At 35.9% G+C, this 16,255-nt stretch overlaps 1 protein-coding gene across 1 annotated transcript in view; it reads left to right on the top strand.

Annotated features, from left to right (window-relative positions):
- The window catches only part of SPRED1 (sprouty-related, EVH1 domain containing 1), a 59,183-nt gene extending 47,006 nt beyond the window's left edge, over nt 1-12,177 (top strand). The window contains exons 5-6 of the mRNA XM_010574219.1: nt 5,382-5,540; nt 10,407-12,177. Of these exons, the coding sequence (XP_010572521.1) occupies nt 5,382-5,540; nt 10,407-11,066 (819 nt within the window). The 3' untranslated portion in view covers nt 11,067-12,177. The remainder of the gene's footprint in view (nt 1-5,381; nt 5,541-10,406) is intronic.
- The last annotated feature ends 4,078 nt before the right edge of the window (nt 12,178-16,255 follow it).

Below are 16,255 nucleotides of genomic sequence, written 5' to 3'. Positions count from 1 at the left end.
GATCTAGTCGGTGGGACTGCTGTTAAGCCTCAATGCCTACTTGTAATGAGTATTATATCACATTTTATAGATGTAGCAAGCAGAAACAGGGGTTGTGCAAAACTTGTACGTGCAATTCTTAAATGCAAATCCAAAACCTGAACTCTTCTCTTGTGCTTTCTAGGCTAGCATTTTGCACGCTATATTGTATCTTGGGTCACTAGATCTTTTTTTACATTCTTTAAATGAAATCTCACAGAGAAAGCATTCTTCTTACTGAAGATCAAATTTATCATTTTAAGAAGACATAGCTTCATTATAGCTTTTTTAGATGCTCTGTTGTTCACAAATAATGTTAAAATCTTAGTATTAAAAAAATACCATCAGTTAAGGGTGTTCATACTTGCTTATTATGGTTGCTTAAATGATTACAATTACTATTAGTTGTTTAGTGAACACTTTATATGCAAATTGTTTATATCATTAAATAAGCCTTAGTCTTACTAAATTAATTTCAAATAGGAATACACAAATGAGTTGATGCAGAGCTATCTGACTTCCTGTAATGTTTGCAAATGGATCCTGGGAATGTATATATACTTACAGATATATTCATTAGGAATTTGTTTTGGTAGGAGGTTTGGATTTTTTGGTATAAAACCAGGCATTTTGAATGCAGTAGACAAGCAACTTGTTTAAGTCTGTTTGTTTGTTTGTGCAAAGATTAGCTCAGATTCTTTTCTTCTACCAAATATAAACTTCTTGCTCTAACTCACTTAACTGAAAAAATGTAAAAATCAGAATTCTTTGTTTTTTCTTAGAAATAAATCTTAACTAAATGACATCTAGAGCTCATGCATTTAAAAGTATCTTTATGTGGGTTTTGGATACTGAAATGTGTAAGTCTTGCTTTTGAGAACTGAAGAATAGAGCAGTTGAGTCTTAATTTCTTTCAAGTTTTGTTGATTCAGCCATACTGGTGTTATTTATAGGCTGCCAACACATTTTAACAGTTTTGAAGTAATAAGAAATTGAGCACTTACGCTTTTGAGTTTCTTACTACTGGCAGAAGATAACTGTAGACTGATAAATTACAAGCAATTAAAAAAAAAAAGTTTGGCTTATCCCTTCAGAAATAGGTACATTGGGCTTTTTGTCAATATGAAGGGGAAAAGGCCTGCAGCTTATATGCATCTTAAGTGGTTTTGGTGCAGGCAGACATAAATGGTTAATGTGCCTCTTCGCAAATACCCTATTCGGTGACCTATTTCTAAATGCACTATTTAGTGACCATTCAATTTATTTTGTCTGTAACAAAAGGTTTGCAGAAGTTTTATTTTAGAAAAAAAACTTGACATTATGACTTGTAAGGAAATGTGAAATAATTTACCCTTGACACTGTATTGTTCTGCTGGAGAAGAAAATACTACATGATGAAACACTGAAAATTAGCAATATTTAGTGCACTTAATAAATTGGCTAGGTGTAGTTCCTAGAACTAGAAGTAATACTAGTTTATATTATCCATTTAAAATAAAACTAATAATGTATTGTGCTAAAATTATTTGGGTTTATTAAGCTTTTTTGTGGAGTAGTATTTAAGAAGAGGAGGATTTTTTTTTTTCTCACCAGTATCCCTAACAGCTTTTTACATCTCCATCTCTCTTATTTCCTCAGAGTTATGCTTTGTATTTTCGTTTATTAGTTGCTTCCTTGGAATCCCTAAAAACCTCTAGTATGCTTTATATATTCAGGTAGAACAGTCTTGGAAGAAAAAGGCATGTCAAATGCCTTGGTTTTTTACTTTAAACTGTACAAAACATTCAGAGTAATCTAGGTAATATTTCAGTCCATGTCAGAGATACTTACCTGATTATTATAATAGAGTTTCTTTGCCAAATATGAAAATAGTTGCTCCATCAAGTCTTAGAAGTAGTTAAAGCAGAAGGAAGTTATTCAAATGTTTTTGAAACCTGTATCATTTATTCACAATTAAAAAATTAAGGAAAAAAAAACATTTAAACTCTTCTTGTGTTGGTTAGCATCAAACAGCAGATTTTCAGGCCTCATGGGAAGTAAATAAAGAACTGGGATGCAACGGAAATGTGGTGTCTCATCCATCCTTCTGTGTAATCATTAAACTTACTTAGAGCAGAACATTTTTAACAATGTTTGCAGAACAATGTTGAATTCTCTCCCAGACTTAACTCTGGCAAACTGGGAGAAGTAAGGAGAGAAAATTCGAAGAAGAGAAGCTCAGTCTGGTTTTCATTTTCTCTACAGCTGTCATCTGGCTTTGAATTCTGCTGGAGAGCTACAGCTGGAGTCATTTTATTGCTTTACCCAGCATCCTTTTGCCTGCGCGCACAGAAATGTTTTAGTAGTCTTGGAAAAAAAATCAGAGTATCTCTTAGCAACCATAGGACAGTAATTATTATACCAGCAGCTGGGAGCAAACCAGATTTCCGTTGTGCATTAAAAACTGGCGTAGGTTACTTTACAGATGATACTGAATAACCTATGCCAGTACTGTACTTTGCAGGCTGTGGTTAAAGGATATTGAATGTGGGCGGTGTAATTGCTTTGGACAGTAGAAAAGGGGAATGTGTGCATCTGTGTTTGTGTGTAATATTCTGTATATTTAATATACCGAGCTCAGTTCTTGTGGAAAACTTTACATATTTGCTTTTTACTTAAATGCATTTTCAATACAATAGCATTTTTGTTTCTAGAGCCTCTCCCATCAGGTTGTCAGCGTTTCCATTCTAAATGTGGGGTTTCAGGTGTTTATGACCTTGTCATAAAACATCACATTTGGAGCAGGAAGTGTCATCCAAAGAAAGCCTTTTTGATCCTAATAAGTGTGGTTTGGCTGCATCAAAACTATCAGTTTAATTAAATATACAGAGTTCAGGCTATTCATCTGGCATTTCTGTAGTTCTGCATAGTGAATATTTATAAGCTAAATAAAATCATAACTGACCTGATCACTTTTCATTTTTCATAAATACCAGAAGTTAGGCTGTGTCCACTTACCTGTAGTATCTAGATTTGTAGGCTGAGCGTTGTGCTTTCCGAACAGCTGTCTCGTGAGTTCTTGCCTTACAAAGGTCAGATGCCTTTCTCTGTGTCCTGCCACCCCAAAATTTGTTCTTGAAGTCAATTAGCTTGATATAAAAGCATTCCTTTATAATTGCTGCGTATAGGGCACAAAGGCTTGCTTGAAGATTAAGGATTGTATTTCATACATCAGTGTCTGGCACTGCTAGTTAGCACTGTAATAGATGATCAGTGCCTGTATCCTTTATTAGATGGAGCCCTTCTTGACTGCCAAGGGGAGCATGTGTGTCTGTGTGAGCATGTGCATGTGTCGTTTTTGCTCTATAGTGTAGGTAGTTTATTTCTGAAGAAAAAAGGTGTGAATCACCTGCAGGGACAGGAAATAATGCAGGTTGTTGCAGATCTTACCCAGGGATGAAGACTGGCTTGTGGGTAGTATGTTTTTTTTCCCTGGGAAGGAAGGAGTAGTAGTTTTTGCAGCTCTCATCCTTCTCCCTAGACTACTCAAATTGGTAATATCTGGGGGGGTAGAGGAGTTAGTGCTTATCACTGTGGTTTCTGTAAAATGGCCTTTAGCTGTTAAGTGTGTTCCTAACTTAAATAGTTTCTGCTTGTAAGCATTTACAACGTTGCTCAAACCAAAAATAGTTGTAGACATTTCTTCCTCATTCTGAATGCGGCTCTCCTGTGGTTTGAACCAGTGTTTTGGAAGCTTTTTATGTCATTGGGCAATGTACCTGCAGGAGTACCTCCTGCTAGGAAGATATTTGATATTGCACTAATATTTTATCCTTTTTGCTCTTAAAATAAGTATACATCCATGAAATCTAACTCTTGCCAGTCATTTCAACATTGCTTTTGTACTCCTTTCCCAAAAGTGTTTGACCAGAAAATGTAATTTTGACAACAGGATCAATTGCTTAGTGGTGTTGTCGTGCTCAAGGATCTGCAAAAAGTACTTCTTTCTGGAGTTTTGCCTGTGTTCAAAATTTTGCAGTGGAACTTTCACCTGATGGAGCTATTGTCTTTCATGGGTTATATGCTCTCTAGTATTAATTAAAGCTGATCATTAATTAATTTCTGATTTTAATGTTTTTCCGCTCAAAGTAAACAATATATAAATTCTTAGTGTTGTGATGATTTTCTTTCTCCTAAAGATCAGCTACAGAACAGCTGCTTCCACTATATCTAGAAGCCTTCGAACTTGATACATTAGGCTTTTATGTACGTGAGGTGCTAATGTAATCACAGAATAAGTTCCTTAAATATTTTGATAAAAGAAAACTAATGATTCGGTGTTAGTACTTAACCTGCCAAAACTTCAGGTTTGCCTCTGCCTCAGTAGTTTCCTGCAGTATTTTTATTGTTTCCTCCTTAATGTTTTCTTGATATATACAAATCCTTACAATAAAGCTGAAACATTTGCATTGATGGAAGTTGGATGATTCCAGAATTTTCTCAGTGCTATCAGATGATGACAGCCAGTTAACTTTACAGCGTGTCTCAATACAAACAAAACATTGACAGTACATTTTTTGGCAGCCCAATGGGATTTGTATCAATATGCTCTACTGTATCCTAAGTATATCCCAGTCAGTTAAGCTTAAAGAATAAGAACTGTTTGGTTTTTCTATTCTTTTCAGAAATTGGATCATCTGACAAGCCAATATTCCACCCAAACATACTTCCTCTTCCTTATTCTGGGTGGCACACATCCTGTAGATATCTCATGATATGTTGCCACATAGTCTCATTTTTGTATCGAATTGCCTGATACAACCTTAATTTCAAAAAGACAGTCATTAGTTGTTCAATACACGCTTGCTGTAATTAGATATTTTAATTGAGCCAGTATATGTTAAAACTGACTTTTTGTTTCTTTCCAGCTGATCTTGCTTTTAATTTTTTAAAAGGTCTGACTAGCTTTTGCCTCAGAATTTTTTTCCTCCGATTGGTTATTTGTAAATACTGGCAGCCTCGTGGGTAGTTAGAGAAAGCATAATCTTGGAGACTGGGCTAATCTCTCCTTCCTTAAAGTAAATTCATCAGGATGATTTGGCAACCGGGTTACAGAGGCATGTATCTCTAATGCCCAAGTTCTGTATGGTCTGCAGAGAAGGAACTCTTATTTTCCAAGGGTGACTCATAGTAAAGAAAATACTTGCCTACTTACAAGTACTTGAAAAATGTGTGTTTAAAAATACTTGTGTTTATAGATGCCTCTAACACATTATGTAGAATATGAGTGCATTTATGTATGAATTTGGTGGGTTTGGTGTGGTTTTTGTGTGGGTTTTGTGTAAATGCAAAATCATTTCAAGGGTGTTCTTTATGTATTCTAGACTACTCAAGAAAATACATCAGGTTCATTAATGAAAGATCACCTTTTCCAACACGAAACTGTAGTAACCAGTGAACCTTACAACAGTGCAAATTTAAGGCCTTCAGCATTTGAGGATTTCAACAGCAGGAGAGCCTGTTTTCCTAGCCAACCTAACCAGGTAAGACTACCAACAAAAGAAGCGGTTCTTACTTTGCTTGCTGCATTAATGGCATAGTATGTAGTTTCTGACAAGAAAGCACCTTCATTCTAAGTCCCTGTATGTAGCATTATACTCTCAGCTTCTTGAAATGCAGCTGAAATATTACAGCATTATTATGGCAGAGGTAAAGCTTTGTGAAGTTATTTACCTATGCTTGTAGTGCAGCAGACTACGTTAATAAATCTTTTACTTTCTTTGAAGTCAGATTTCTGTATTACAGACTTCTGTATCTGCAGCCTTGAAAAGCTGTTTAAATGTGTACAGAAAATGCTAACTGGCCATGAGCTCAATCTTGGTTACACATATACTAATATTGGTTTCATTAGAAATACTGAAAAGTATCTTTAAAATGGATATCCTGGGTGCATTACACAGTGGGGCACTTTTGCTAAATACATTTAGTGAAACATTGTTTATGAATTTTAACTGCTTATTTAAAATACTCTATTTTGGTACAGAAAGGAAAACAATATATCAGTTATGCATGAAAAGTAATAAGCTATTGGTAAGCAGATTCTTAGAAGAAAAAAACACTAACATGAGGAAGGCTCATGTACAGACATTTTTTAAAAGAGGTCATATTTATACAACATTAGTTTGGAATGGCAATGTTACAGCTTTTCCTTTAACAGTATACATTTTGCTTTTTTCTAAGCCTCAAGGAAACTGACAGTTTTTGTAGACTGTAGAGGTAGACTTAATAGTGAGTTGGATAATAATTAATTTGAAGGTCTTATGCTTAGAAGCAAACACATGGGAAGTTTTTTAGAACAAGCTTAATAACAGAAGTCAAAGCAGAATGAAGTTCAAGTAGTTGTGAATACTTCATCAGAAAATATTTCTGCTCTTTGAAATAAAGCTTTTTAATACCCTTGGTCATTCTTGCAAAGAAAGGTAGGATTGTATTAAAGTCTTCTATCAGCTGTTTTCTAACTGCTTTATTGGGCAAAAGAAGCAAACAGTGTTATCTGGAGAACTGACTAAAGAGTTTGAAACTATTAACTTCAATGATTAAAAATCAGATCTGCTCCAATTATCTCTTTGTATAAATCACCTTATATTTTTGTTTGTTCTTTTCATCAAGAGGTACATAGTTTCCCCTCTTCCCATTTACTTGCGAAGAGAATTTTAAAATTTCTTAGAATAGAATAGATGGGTGATTAGGTTATTGCAGCTAATGCTTAACAGCTATAGTAACCAGCGATGTATGTGCTGTTAGTCTTCACTGAGTTGTAAAGTGCAGTAGTCTAAAGTACCTGTGTGTTTTAAGAGCACATATAGAGTTGACTACTGAGAAAATGATAATTTAAGCTGTGGTATGCTGGGTAGTGCCTGTCTGATATAAATTAAATAGGAATTTCTTTGAAATAACAATGCTAGAATTCAGTTCTTGTAGACTGAAGTTATGGGAGGCTCCATGGGAATTTTAGTAGATATTCTTTAAAATATTTTTCTCATATTGTAGCACCACCTGCATCCGACATTCCATGCTTTTTGCATGGTCCTGGGGTGCACACATTTAGAACATAGGCAAGTCAACAAAATCACACATTCAGTATGTGTGCACACTGCACTGTCTCTGCTGAACTCCATGCATGTGACCATGTGGCACAGCAGATCTTGAGGTAAATGCCTGTTTTGTTTCGATTTTGTGTAAGTTTGAACACTCTTACTATGCTTGTAAGTTGAATAGCTCAAGAAGTACATGCTCTAAAGAAGTGATTAATGACAGTTCAAATCTTTACCTGTAATACTTTGACTGTTACTAAAAATACCCAAGTCCCTCAGCTCTTCAGCTTCTGATACGCTGATGTGTGTTTAACTTTAAATTTAGTATTTTGCGATGATATATTCAGCTGCTGGTGTCCTCATACTGTGGAGTTGCAAGCTGAGCAAAGTCAGCTATATCTGTTTGAGGAGAGACAGGGAAGGCTACAGTACCAAGCAAGTGTCCATGCCTTGTTTAAAGGTGCACCCTTTCAAGTACGGTGTAATACTAGTGAGTTCAATCATGGCAACAAATATTTTCTGCCTAATTTGCAGTTGGCTAATTATGTTCATAATGAGATACTCTGTGGAATTTCAGTTTGCTGTAATATTCTTCCACCCTTCCTGCCTCAGCTTTTACACAGAGACGGCACTTGTACTGAGTTGTAATTTTGAATGGCTAGAGGACTATGTGCTTTATTCTCATTGAATTTTGCTGGTATTTGTACCTAACAGAGTCTGGATTGTGTATTGTTCTTAAGGTTTCATGTATCTCATGCTTTCATGTAGGTCCCATTAAACACCCAATATGTAAGCACTTTATAAATAAAGCTTTTCCAACGTTTCTCCTGTTCACTTCTTTTTCAGCATTTCCCACTCGCTTTCTTAAAAAATGATTTCTTAATATCAGTTGCATAAAGAATGTAATGCTGCCTTGTTGTAAGATATCAGACCTTAAGCATTTTAGTAGGTGTTTGGCTGGGGACTTGAGAAAAAGAAACAAGTTCTATGTATGTGGTGTGTTCTGCTCAAACAAATAAAAAGCCTTCAAAGACTGAGGAAAGGTCAGATTTTACAGTTGTTAGTGATCTTTAATGGCTATTAGCTGTCTGGGGAATGGGAGGTTAAGGGTGAGTTTTTTGGTTTTGAGGGTTTTTTCCTTTTAAACAATGGGGGTTTATTTAATGTCTTAAATGCATGCGTAATATTCTGTGTGGACAGTGGGGTTAGGATCCTTTATGCCTGTAACATATGGAATTGTAATGACATTTTTGATGCTTTTTCCCTTAAATAAATTTATGCTGTTAACTGTTCAAAAAAGCCAATTAGCCATAGCTAGTAATTGGTGCTAAAACAATAGGCTCTTTCTGTTGTTTGAAAAAAGGATAGAGTTGAGAAGCACTCTGCTTTTATAAGCAAAGGGAAGGCCTAACTGCTTGCATTGGAGCCTGGGGAAGTATGGAAGAGCAGTGATGTTAGCTAAATAGGATATAACCTTTCTTCACCCTGTATCCTCGAGACCATGTGGAAGTCCAACTGTATGGCTTGGAGCCAAGAAAAAAAAATTACTCTTGTTAGCATACTCCAGCTGAAACTCCCAGGGCAAAGCAGCTCCAATTACAGTTCTGTACTTAAAATATATCACACAAGGATTATCAAGCAGGGAAGTGATGGTTAGAGCAGGCTACAGATATTCTTACATAATCAGAAGCTGGCATATTTTAAGAAGCTATTCCTTCCTCTTTCCCAGCTGCCTTTTCTCTTCCCTCCTCTGCCTCCTACTCCAAAACCAGGGCATGCAGACTTCAGTGTAGTAGGAGCATAGACACCTGCAAAGTGAACTAGAAGTGTGTTAAAATAAAAAGTCATCTTCAGTAGTTTGTTGTTACACATTGCAATAGATTAGGAATATGCAGTTCAACTGTTGTCCCAGACTATGGAATGATGACACGTTAATTCTCACTAATTTGATCAGTGCTAATAAGGTAAACACTCTCAAAGCAATGATACTGATGCCGAAGATGCATTCCCAAATAATTCAAGATTCTGGAAAAATTTGTAAGGCTAATGGGTTAGGGCGTGATTATTTTTTTTTTTTCCCCGTCTTTTCTGTGAGATGGTTTGCAGGCAGTGCATTTGACAGGAGAAGAAGGTGGAATTTGACTTGAAGCTCGCTTATATTCTGGCTCAGATTATAATAGGCCTACAGTGTAGGAAAAAAACTGCCTGTCTGTAAAGCGGGAATACTGGGACATACCAAGACTTTTGCTTTTTTGCAGCACTATCTGCTAGTTTCGGGAGCTCCTTCCATACACAAGTCCTAAGTTTTTATCCTGTCGTTATTTGCATCTTTTCTTGAAAGTCACTTGTAATGTGATTTCAGTAACATTTAGTGGCAGTCCAATATCTTACACTTATATTTAAGGTATGCTGTATTTCAATTTGGATGATTCAAATTTGCCACCTTCCACAACTTTTTCATGCCCCCATGCCCTTTCATCGTAAGGCAGAATAAACAAGAACTCCCTTATCTCTCTGGTGTTTGTTTTGTATGTGTTTAGCCCATTCCTTCCTACTTTCCTTTTGAGGTAAAAGGTCTTGAATTATGGTCAGTTCATTACAAGTTGAGAATTTAAAAAGTACTTAGGTGTTTGCCTGCTGGTGTCCTAAACCGATTGATTTAAGTACTGTATATTAGCTAAGGGGAGATGCATTTAGCAGCCACTGTTATTGATTGATCATGCTACTGAATATTATTATTCATATGGCAAAATCCTTATCTAGAATACAGCTTTGAGAGTAAGTAACCAGTATTCAATACTCTTGTTGCAAAAGCGGAGGGAGTTTGAAAACTTAGAGCAGGAATAAAGGAAAGCTTCTCCTAGATAACACAAATAACTCAAAGTGAATGTATCAGGGAGTTAATCCTGAAGCAGCGGATCATCACTGACGTGAAATCGGCAAGTTCGCTTAAGGCATAATGGATCTGTGGAATTAATTAGTTGCCACTGTAAGATGTTAAAACCTGAATTTTGAGCATAATTCAAAGAACAATATCAAGTTTTATGCAGATACCAAAATATCCAAAGCTCTTATGAGATACTAAAAAGACAGGAAAGAATACTAAAGCTCATGGTCCTAATATCATGAAAAAGGCTCATTATTGTGGGGAAGTCTGTAAATTGTACTAGTAAGAAAATAAGCTGAAATTTTTATCTTCAAGCAGCAAGGAAAAAAAAAATCCTGTTTTTAATTTTCTAATCGAAGTTTTACATTGTGGGTGAACAGAAATTTGGGACTTCATTGTAGTAAACTTACCTTGCTTTGCCATTTCAGGTCCCACTGAAGTCAAGCAGACATGTTAGTTTTCAGGATGAAGATGAAATCGTTAGAATAAACCCTCGTGACATTTTGATACGTCGTTATGCAGACTACAGGCATCCTGACATGTGGAAGAACGACCTGGAGAGGGATGATGCAGACTCAAATATACCATTTTCTAAATCAGACAGTAAAAAATCTGACTATTTATACCCGTGTGGGGATGGAACTAAGTTGAATTCCCTGAAAGACTCAAAGAGTTCTGTGGTATTTAAAACTCAGCCTTCCTCATCAAAATTTAAAAACTCAAAAAGAAGAAAAGAGGATGGTGAGCGTTCCCGCTGTATATACTGCCAGGAAAGGTTTAATCATGAAGATAATGGCAGAGGAAAATGTCAAGATGCGCCAGATCCTATTAAAAGATGTATCTACCAAGTTAGTTGCATGCTTTGCGCAGAGAGCATGCTGTATCACTGCATGTCAGACTCTGAAGGAGATTTCTCTGATCCTTGCTCGTGTGACACTAGTGATGACAAGTTCTGCTTACGCTGGTTAGCACTGGTGGCACTCTCATTCATTGCTCCATGTATGTGCTGCTACCTCCCCTTGAGAGCATGCCATCACTGTGGTGAGGTATGTGGGTGCTGTGGAGGAAAGCATAAAGCTGCGGGATGAATCAGTCTTGTGCCAAACAGAGCTGAAAAATCTTTGTTTCCAGGAAGCATCTAACTTGGATTTGTGGAAGCTTTTTGGCAAGCTGAAGGGAATCTTCTTTAATGTAAGAGATGCTTGATGTGGAGGAAGCAACAAGACTTGTCAGACCTTGGCATTTTACAAGTGCTAGCCATGCCTAACTATTTCCTTTGAGCGCGTGGCATTTGTTGCGAGTTGTGAAGGAGATTTTGCAGAGGAAAGCCTATTCTTATTATTGGCTATAAAATGAGTATATAAACTATGATTATACTAAAAGGGATTAACTTTTGCCACTTTGTACATTCATGGTTTAGGCGAGGGGGCTCTTTTAAAAGGATTAAAACTTACCTGAGGGGAAATCTTAACTAAAAGTGCACTAGCGACAGTTGATTTAAGATTAAGAAAAGTTAATACTCGGCAAATGAGAAATGAAACTGATTTTAAGTGCAACTAAATCACTTATTAATAGTTTTTTGGAAGCGACTTTATGTATAAATAACAAATGTTTATATTTAACTAAATGTGTAAGGTACGAATTATTACATGTTAAACTTTCCTTCCCTCTGATATAGTAGGTATGGACCATATCTACTGTCACATTCCATGGTAGTATTTTAAATATTTAATTAGTTAATTTAGTTGCATTTTTATTCCAGATGGACAAATTGATATTTTCAGTCCTGTTTCCCTTCAGCTACAGTTTGTGTTGAGTTGTATCCATACATTCTGATAATCCTAAAACCTTTAAAATATTAATTATTCTAGTCTTGAGTGACCAATATTTTTTTGTTAAGCACAGATGTAATTGTCTAAAATGTTCTTGTTAGAACATAACATTTATTTTTATATATAAATGACTTTGATTTCAACATAATAGCAAAAAGGAAGTTGTTTCTGTTGCTCAACCAGCAAGTTGTTTTCTTTTGGGGTGTCCTCCAAAAATACTTTATTGCATATTCAAATGTTCATTAAGCAAAAGGTACATTAAGGCAGTTGTAACAAATTGTCATCAGTGTTCTTGTTTATCCTTCTGTTAAACTAGGATCCTGTTCAGCTGTTTATCGAGTACTATGATTAAAACAAAAGATTAATAACAAAAGTGAAATTGTTTTCATTATTTTGAACTGCAACTTTTTCTTATTTGAACGGGCAAGAACAAAAGTACTGTGTGTTTTGTACAAAAACAACAACAAAAGACTTAGCTTGAGAAATAAATTACAGCCCAGGCAAAATTGGAGTGAACTTCTTAATTAAGGAAATTTGGAGGGAGGATGGGGGGAGGGAGTGAGAGAGTGTGTGTATGTATCTGTATGCGTGGTGGTATATTGTGTATGGTATTTGTTATGGCTTTGTACTTACTAAGTGTTTAACTTTCAGATAAGAATTAACTGATTAACCCATTGAGAATTTTTTAAAACATTACATGCTTTGCTCTGTCGTGAAGTAAGAAACATTTACTTCTTATTAAAGATATGTAAAACACTAAAACCAGTCATAATTCATTAGCGAAGGTACCTATTTGATATCCTGGCTGGAGTGGGACAGGCTATCCTCAGTATACCCTTCTTATTAAACAAACAAAAAAACCTAATTGATTTTAAAAGATGCACATGACTTACTTTTCTCACTTCCTATGCATTTCTTCAGTATATTTTTGTGTAATTTTTCTTTCTGCATGTATCGGTGCCCTTAATTTTCCTTTGTAGCCCAGAAGTAAAATGAGCGAATGTATATAACTTTATGTGTCTGTAAAATACTTTTTAAATGAAAACATTTATATTTATATTATGGCTTGAATTGACCACCTTGTGTACATAGATCATCTCAAAGTATTATTTCACATTGAAAAGAAGACAAATATATTGATAACTGTAGAAGTTACGGAAGAGCTTCTAGTTTTGTATTAAGAGTAGATTGGATGAATTAAGTCCAAGAATATGACACGGTAGCAGCAGTCTTGGTTTTTACTGTTTATATATTTGAAAGCTGCTACTCTGGTTGATTTTCATGCTTCGCACATTTTCAGCTAAACTTGGTTGCCTAGAATAGACTGTTAACTTTAAAAACAACTTTGATTAAAAAATGGTGATGTTTTTCTAGTGAATGAGAGGAATTTAATATTTGTAAGTGCTAGGTTCCTAATTCAAGGTGGAGAGGTATGAACAACCTAAGAAAAGAACTTGCTGGCTGTGTAGGAAAATGCTATAGAATCATATTGTGTATATACTTCAGAAAGAAATGAGTTTAACAGTTTCCTCTCAGCACTATACAACATAGTGAAACTCCTGGTCCTGTACTGTATTTTGTATGAAACATATATGCTTTAATATTTCTATTGAATGTGTGCATTAATATTTTTCACCTTGCATTTAACCACTTTGCTGCTAAAATGTTTTCACCTTTTGCTTTCCTCTTTGAAGACTTGATCCATCTAAAAAGGGTTACTGAACTGACATATGTTCCCTTTTTCTTCTTGTGCTGGAAGTGTCAGCCTGCACGCCCAGTTTGAGAGGGACTAAAAGAGAGACGTGGTTACGTAAGGGTTGGTTTGAGTAGGATGCACACGTACTTTTTCCTCTGGTGTTAGGGATCTTACCCACTCTTCCAGTTGGGACATGAGTAGTGGAAGGTGGACGTACAGCAAACCCACTCCAGAATGGGCTGTTACATCCGTGCGTCTTTTGGTTTTGGCAGCATGTAACATTTATTCTGTCTCTTCTGAAATACTTTCTTGAGCATTTGGGAAAAGAGAAATTTCTTCCCCAATCCTTACTCCTCCCCTTGCCCTTAGCATCAGAACTGTAGTTTGTCAGGCATGTAGTAGCAGAGCTTTGTGTTGCTTGGAGGGGAGACTCGAGCCTTGAGAAACCATCACTGGATATTAAGTCCCTCACTTGTTGAAAACCTCCTTACCCTGAAAATTAAGTATTTCCCGTTGAAAGTGGGGGAAGAAGTTAAATGATAGCAGCACTCGTGCACCATCTACTGGGGGAAGAACATTCAGCTGCATTCAGGCACAATATTTGATTACATAGTCACTTAACTGGCTATCGGTGCACTCCTTAAGCTACAAAAATATGTTAAGCTTTAGTTATGAACTTACAAAATAGTAATTTGGACTCTTACTGTGATTCTTCATTTCATCGTGCATCTTAAATTTCATTATTAATATTGATTTAAAGTAAAAATGCTTTAAGCGTATATTTTGTTAGGTTTAAAATAGTTACAATGGCCTATTACATACACAAAAGCATAAAAATCAGGAATGAAATGAAAATTCTTTTGATTTTGTCATTGGGTTCATAAGAAGGATTCCCCCCTCCCCCTCCTTGAAGTTCTTTCCCACAGCAAAGTGACGGAGTTTTAATGTTCATGCAGAGGGAATCGAGCCTTTTAGTTTGTGATACGAATCGAGTTTTGAGTATGCGCAGGTGGGTCTGTGTGCTCGCACGTGCGATTCAGTAGTTGCGAAGGGTATTCCTACAGCTGTGTGCAAGATTAAAGCAATATTCTGATAATAATCTACAATTACTATGGTAACTGTTTAGTAAATGGCAGCCAATGGTGGCATAAAACTCGGATGCCTTTCCAGAGCTTATGTAAGGGATGTTCCAAACAGTCTAAACCAATGCAGTTTCCTCTAGAGGAACAAAGGTATTTTGAAGAATGTCTTAATTTTGCATGTTGGAATATAACATTCCCATTTCAGATGTGTTCTCTTCAGAATGATCTGTTCATGTGTACCTGGAGGATAATGTTGAACTCCCGTGTAAATAATGCACAGGTTTAAATTAGACTTTAAATCTTTTCAGAGCTTATGGCACAGTATGCAGCTAGTACAGTGGTACATTCATATTAATAAAATGAAGAGCAAGGGTGGTGGCTGGCAACAAAACAGTAACTTTAAAAAGATGCCTTATGGTGTTAGTCCAGCAGCTGGGTGGGTAAAACTTCCATTTCCTTCGGTGCACTGACAAATACAAGGAGGGGCTAGTGGGGGTTGTTTGGGCTTGATTTGGGTTTTTTTCTCCTGAAAGCTTCTCTTAATTGCAAAAGTTATGGTTCATTTAAGAAATCAAAGCATTCAGTGAAGAAGAAGCCTTCATGTTCAAAGCTGCATTATAAGCTGTACATAGTTTTCCTTCTTTCGCTTGGTGCCATTTGCTTTCCACCCTAATGACCTCAAAGTGCCTCATGTGTATATTGTTTCCATTAAACCTCAACTGCTATTTCTTTCTACTAAATGATGTATAATTTAGTTCACTCATCCCATAGGTGTTTCCTTTATGAATATGAATATAGCTTGTTACTTCGAGTATATAATGTAAATATGCCTTTAAGTTTGTAACTGGTTTGTTACATCATATCCTTGTAAGTTGACATAGCAGATAACACCATAAAGATTGTTTAAATGTTTTTTCCTGTAATTACCTGATTAAAACTATCTTGAAATGAAACAACTGACATGTTTTTCCATTCTGTGTTGGGATTACTCGGAACAGTGCATATGAAATTAAATGCTGCAGTTCAAGAACAGAATAAAAAGATGTAAATACAGGTAATCATTTTGCCATAGTATTCTGCTTACTGGTTAAACAAAATGTTAGTCAGATCATTTTATGGTTTTAAAACTGGTCAAACAAACATTGTATTACCTTCAAGCTCCAGCATCTTTCATCGTAAGAACCATTTTTAAGAGTTGCTATAATGTTTTAAACAAAAATGTGCCTGTATGAGCTTGCTTTGTATCTAAAGCAGTACTTGTCCTTGACATCATGCTGTGGAGGTCAAGATTCCTTCATACGAATCATGTTTGAGTTCCCACTCAACCCCACCACAAAAATGTGTGTCTCTGAATAGAATTCTAAGCTTTGTGCAAGTTTAAGGATAAGATAAGAAAAGGAAGGAGAACTAACCAGCCCCTGAAGAAAAATGAAGATGAACACGTAGCAATCTGTGAGACTGTAATTTTGAAAGCTCAGTGGTCAGGATTGAGGATGGATTATTCTGAACTGAATTGTATTTGCCTCTAGCTTTTGCAAATGTTTTCTTATTCGTTACAACTGATAAAGTAATTCTCGCTGTTCATCTGATCAGTTTCTAACTTGAAGAATTTTTTTTATTGCCAGGTGTAATCATTACATGGACTATTAACTTGATACTTGAGCTTT

Source organism: Haliaeetus leucocephalus, unplaced genomic scaffold, assembly GCF_000737465.1.
Source record: "Haliaeetus leucocephalus isolate CR32 unplaced genomic scaffold, Haliaeetus_leucocephalus-4.0 Scaffold417, whole genome shotgun sequence".
NCBI classification, from domain to species: domain Eukaryota; kingdom Metazoa; phylum Chordata; class Aves; order Accipitriformes; family Accipitridae; genus Haliaeetus; species Haliaeetus leucocephalus.
Note: the sequence above shows the minus strand (reverse complement) of the source record. Positions and strands in the feature narration are given on the sequence as shown.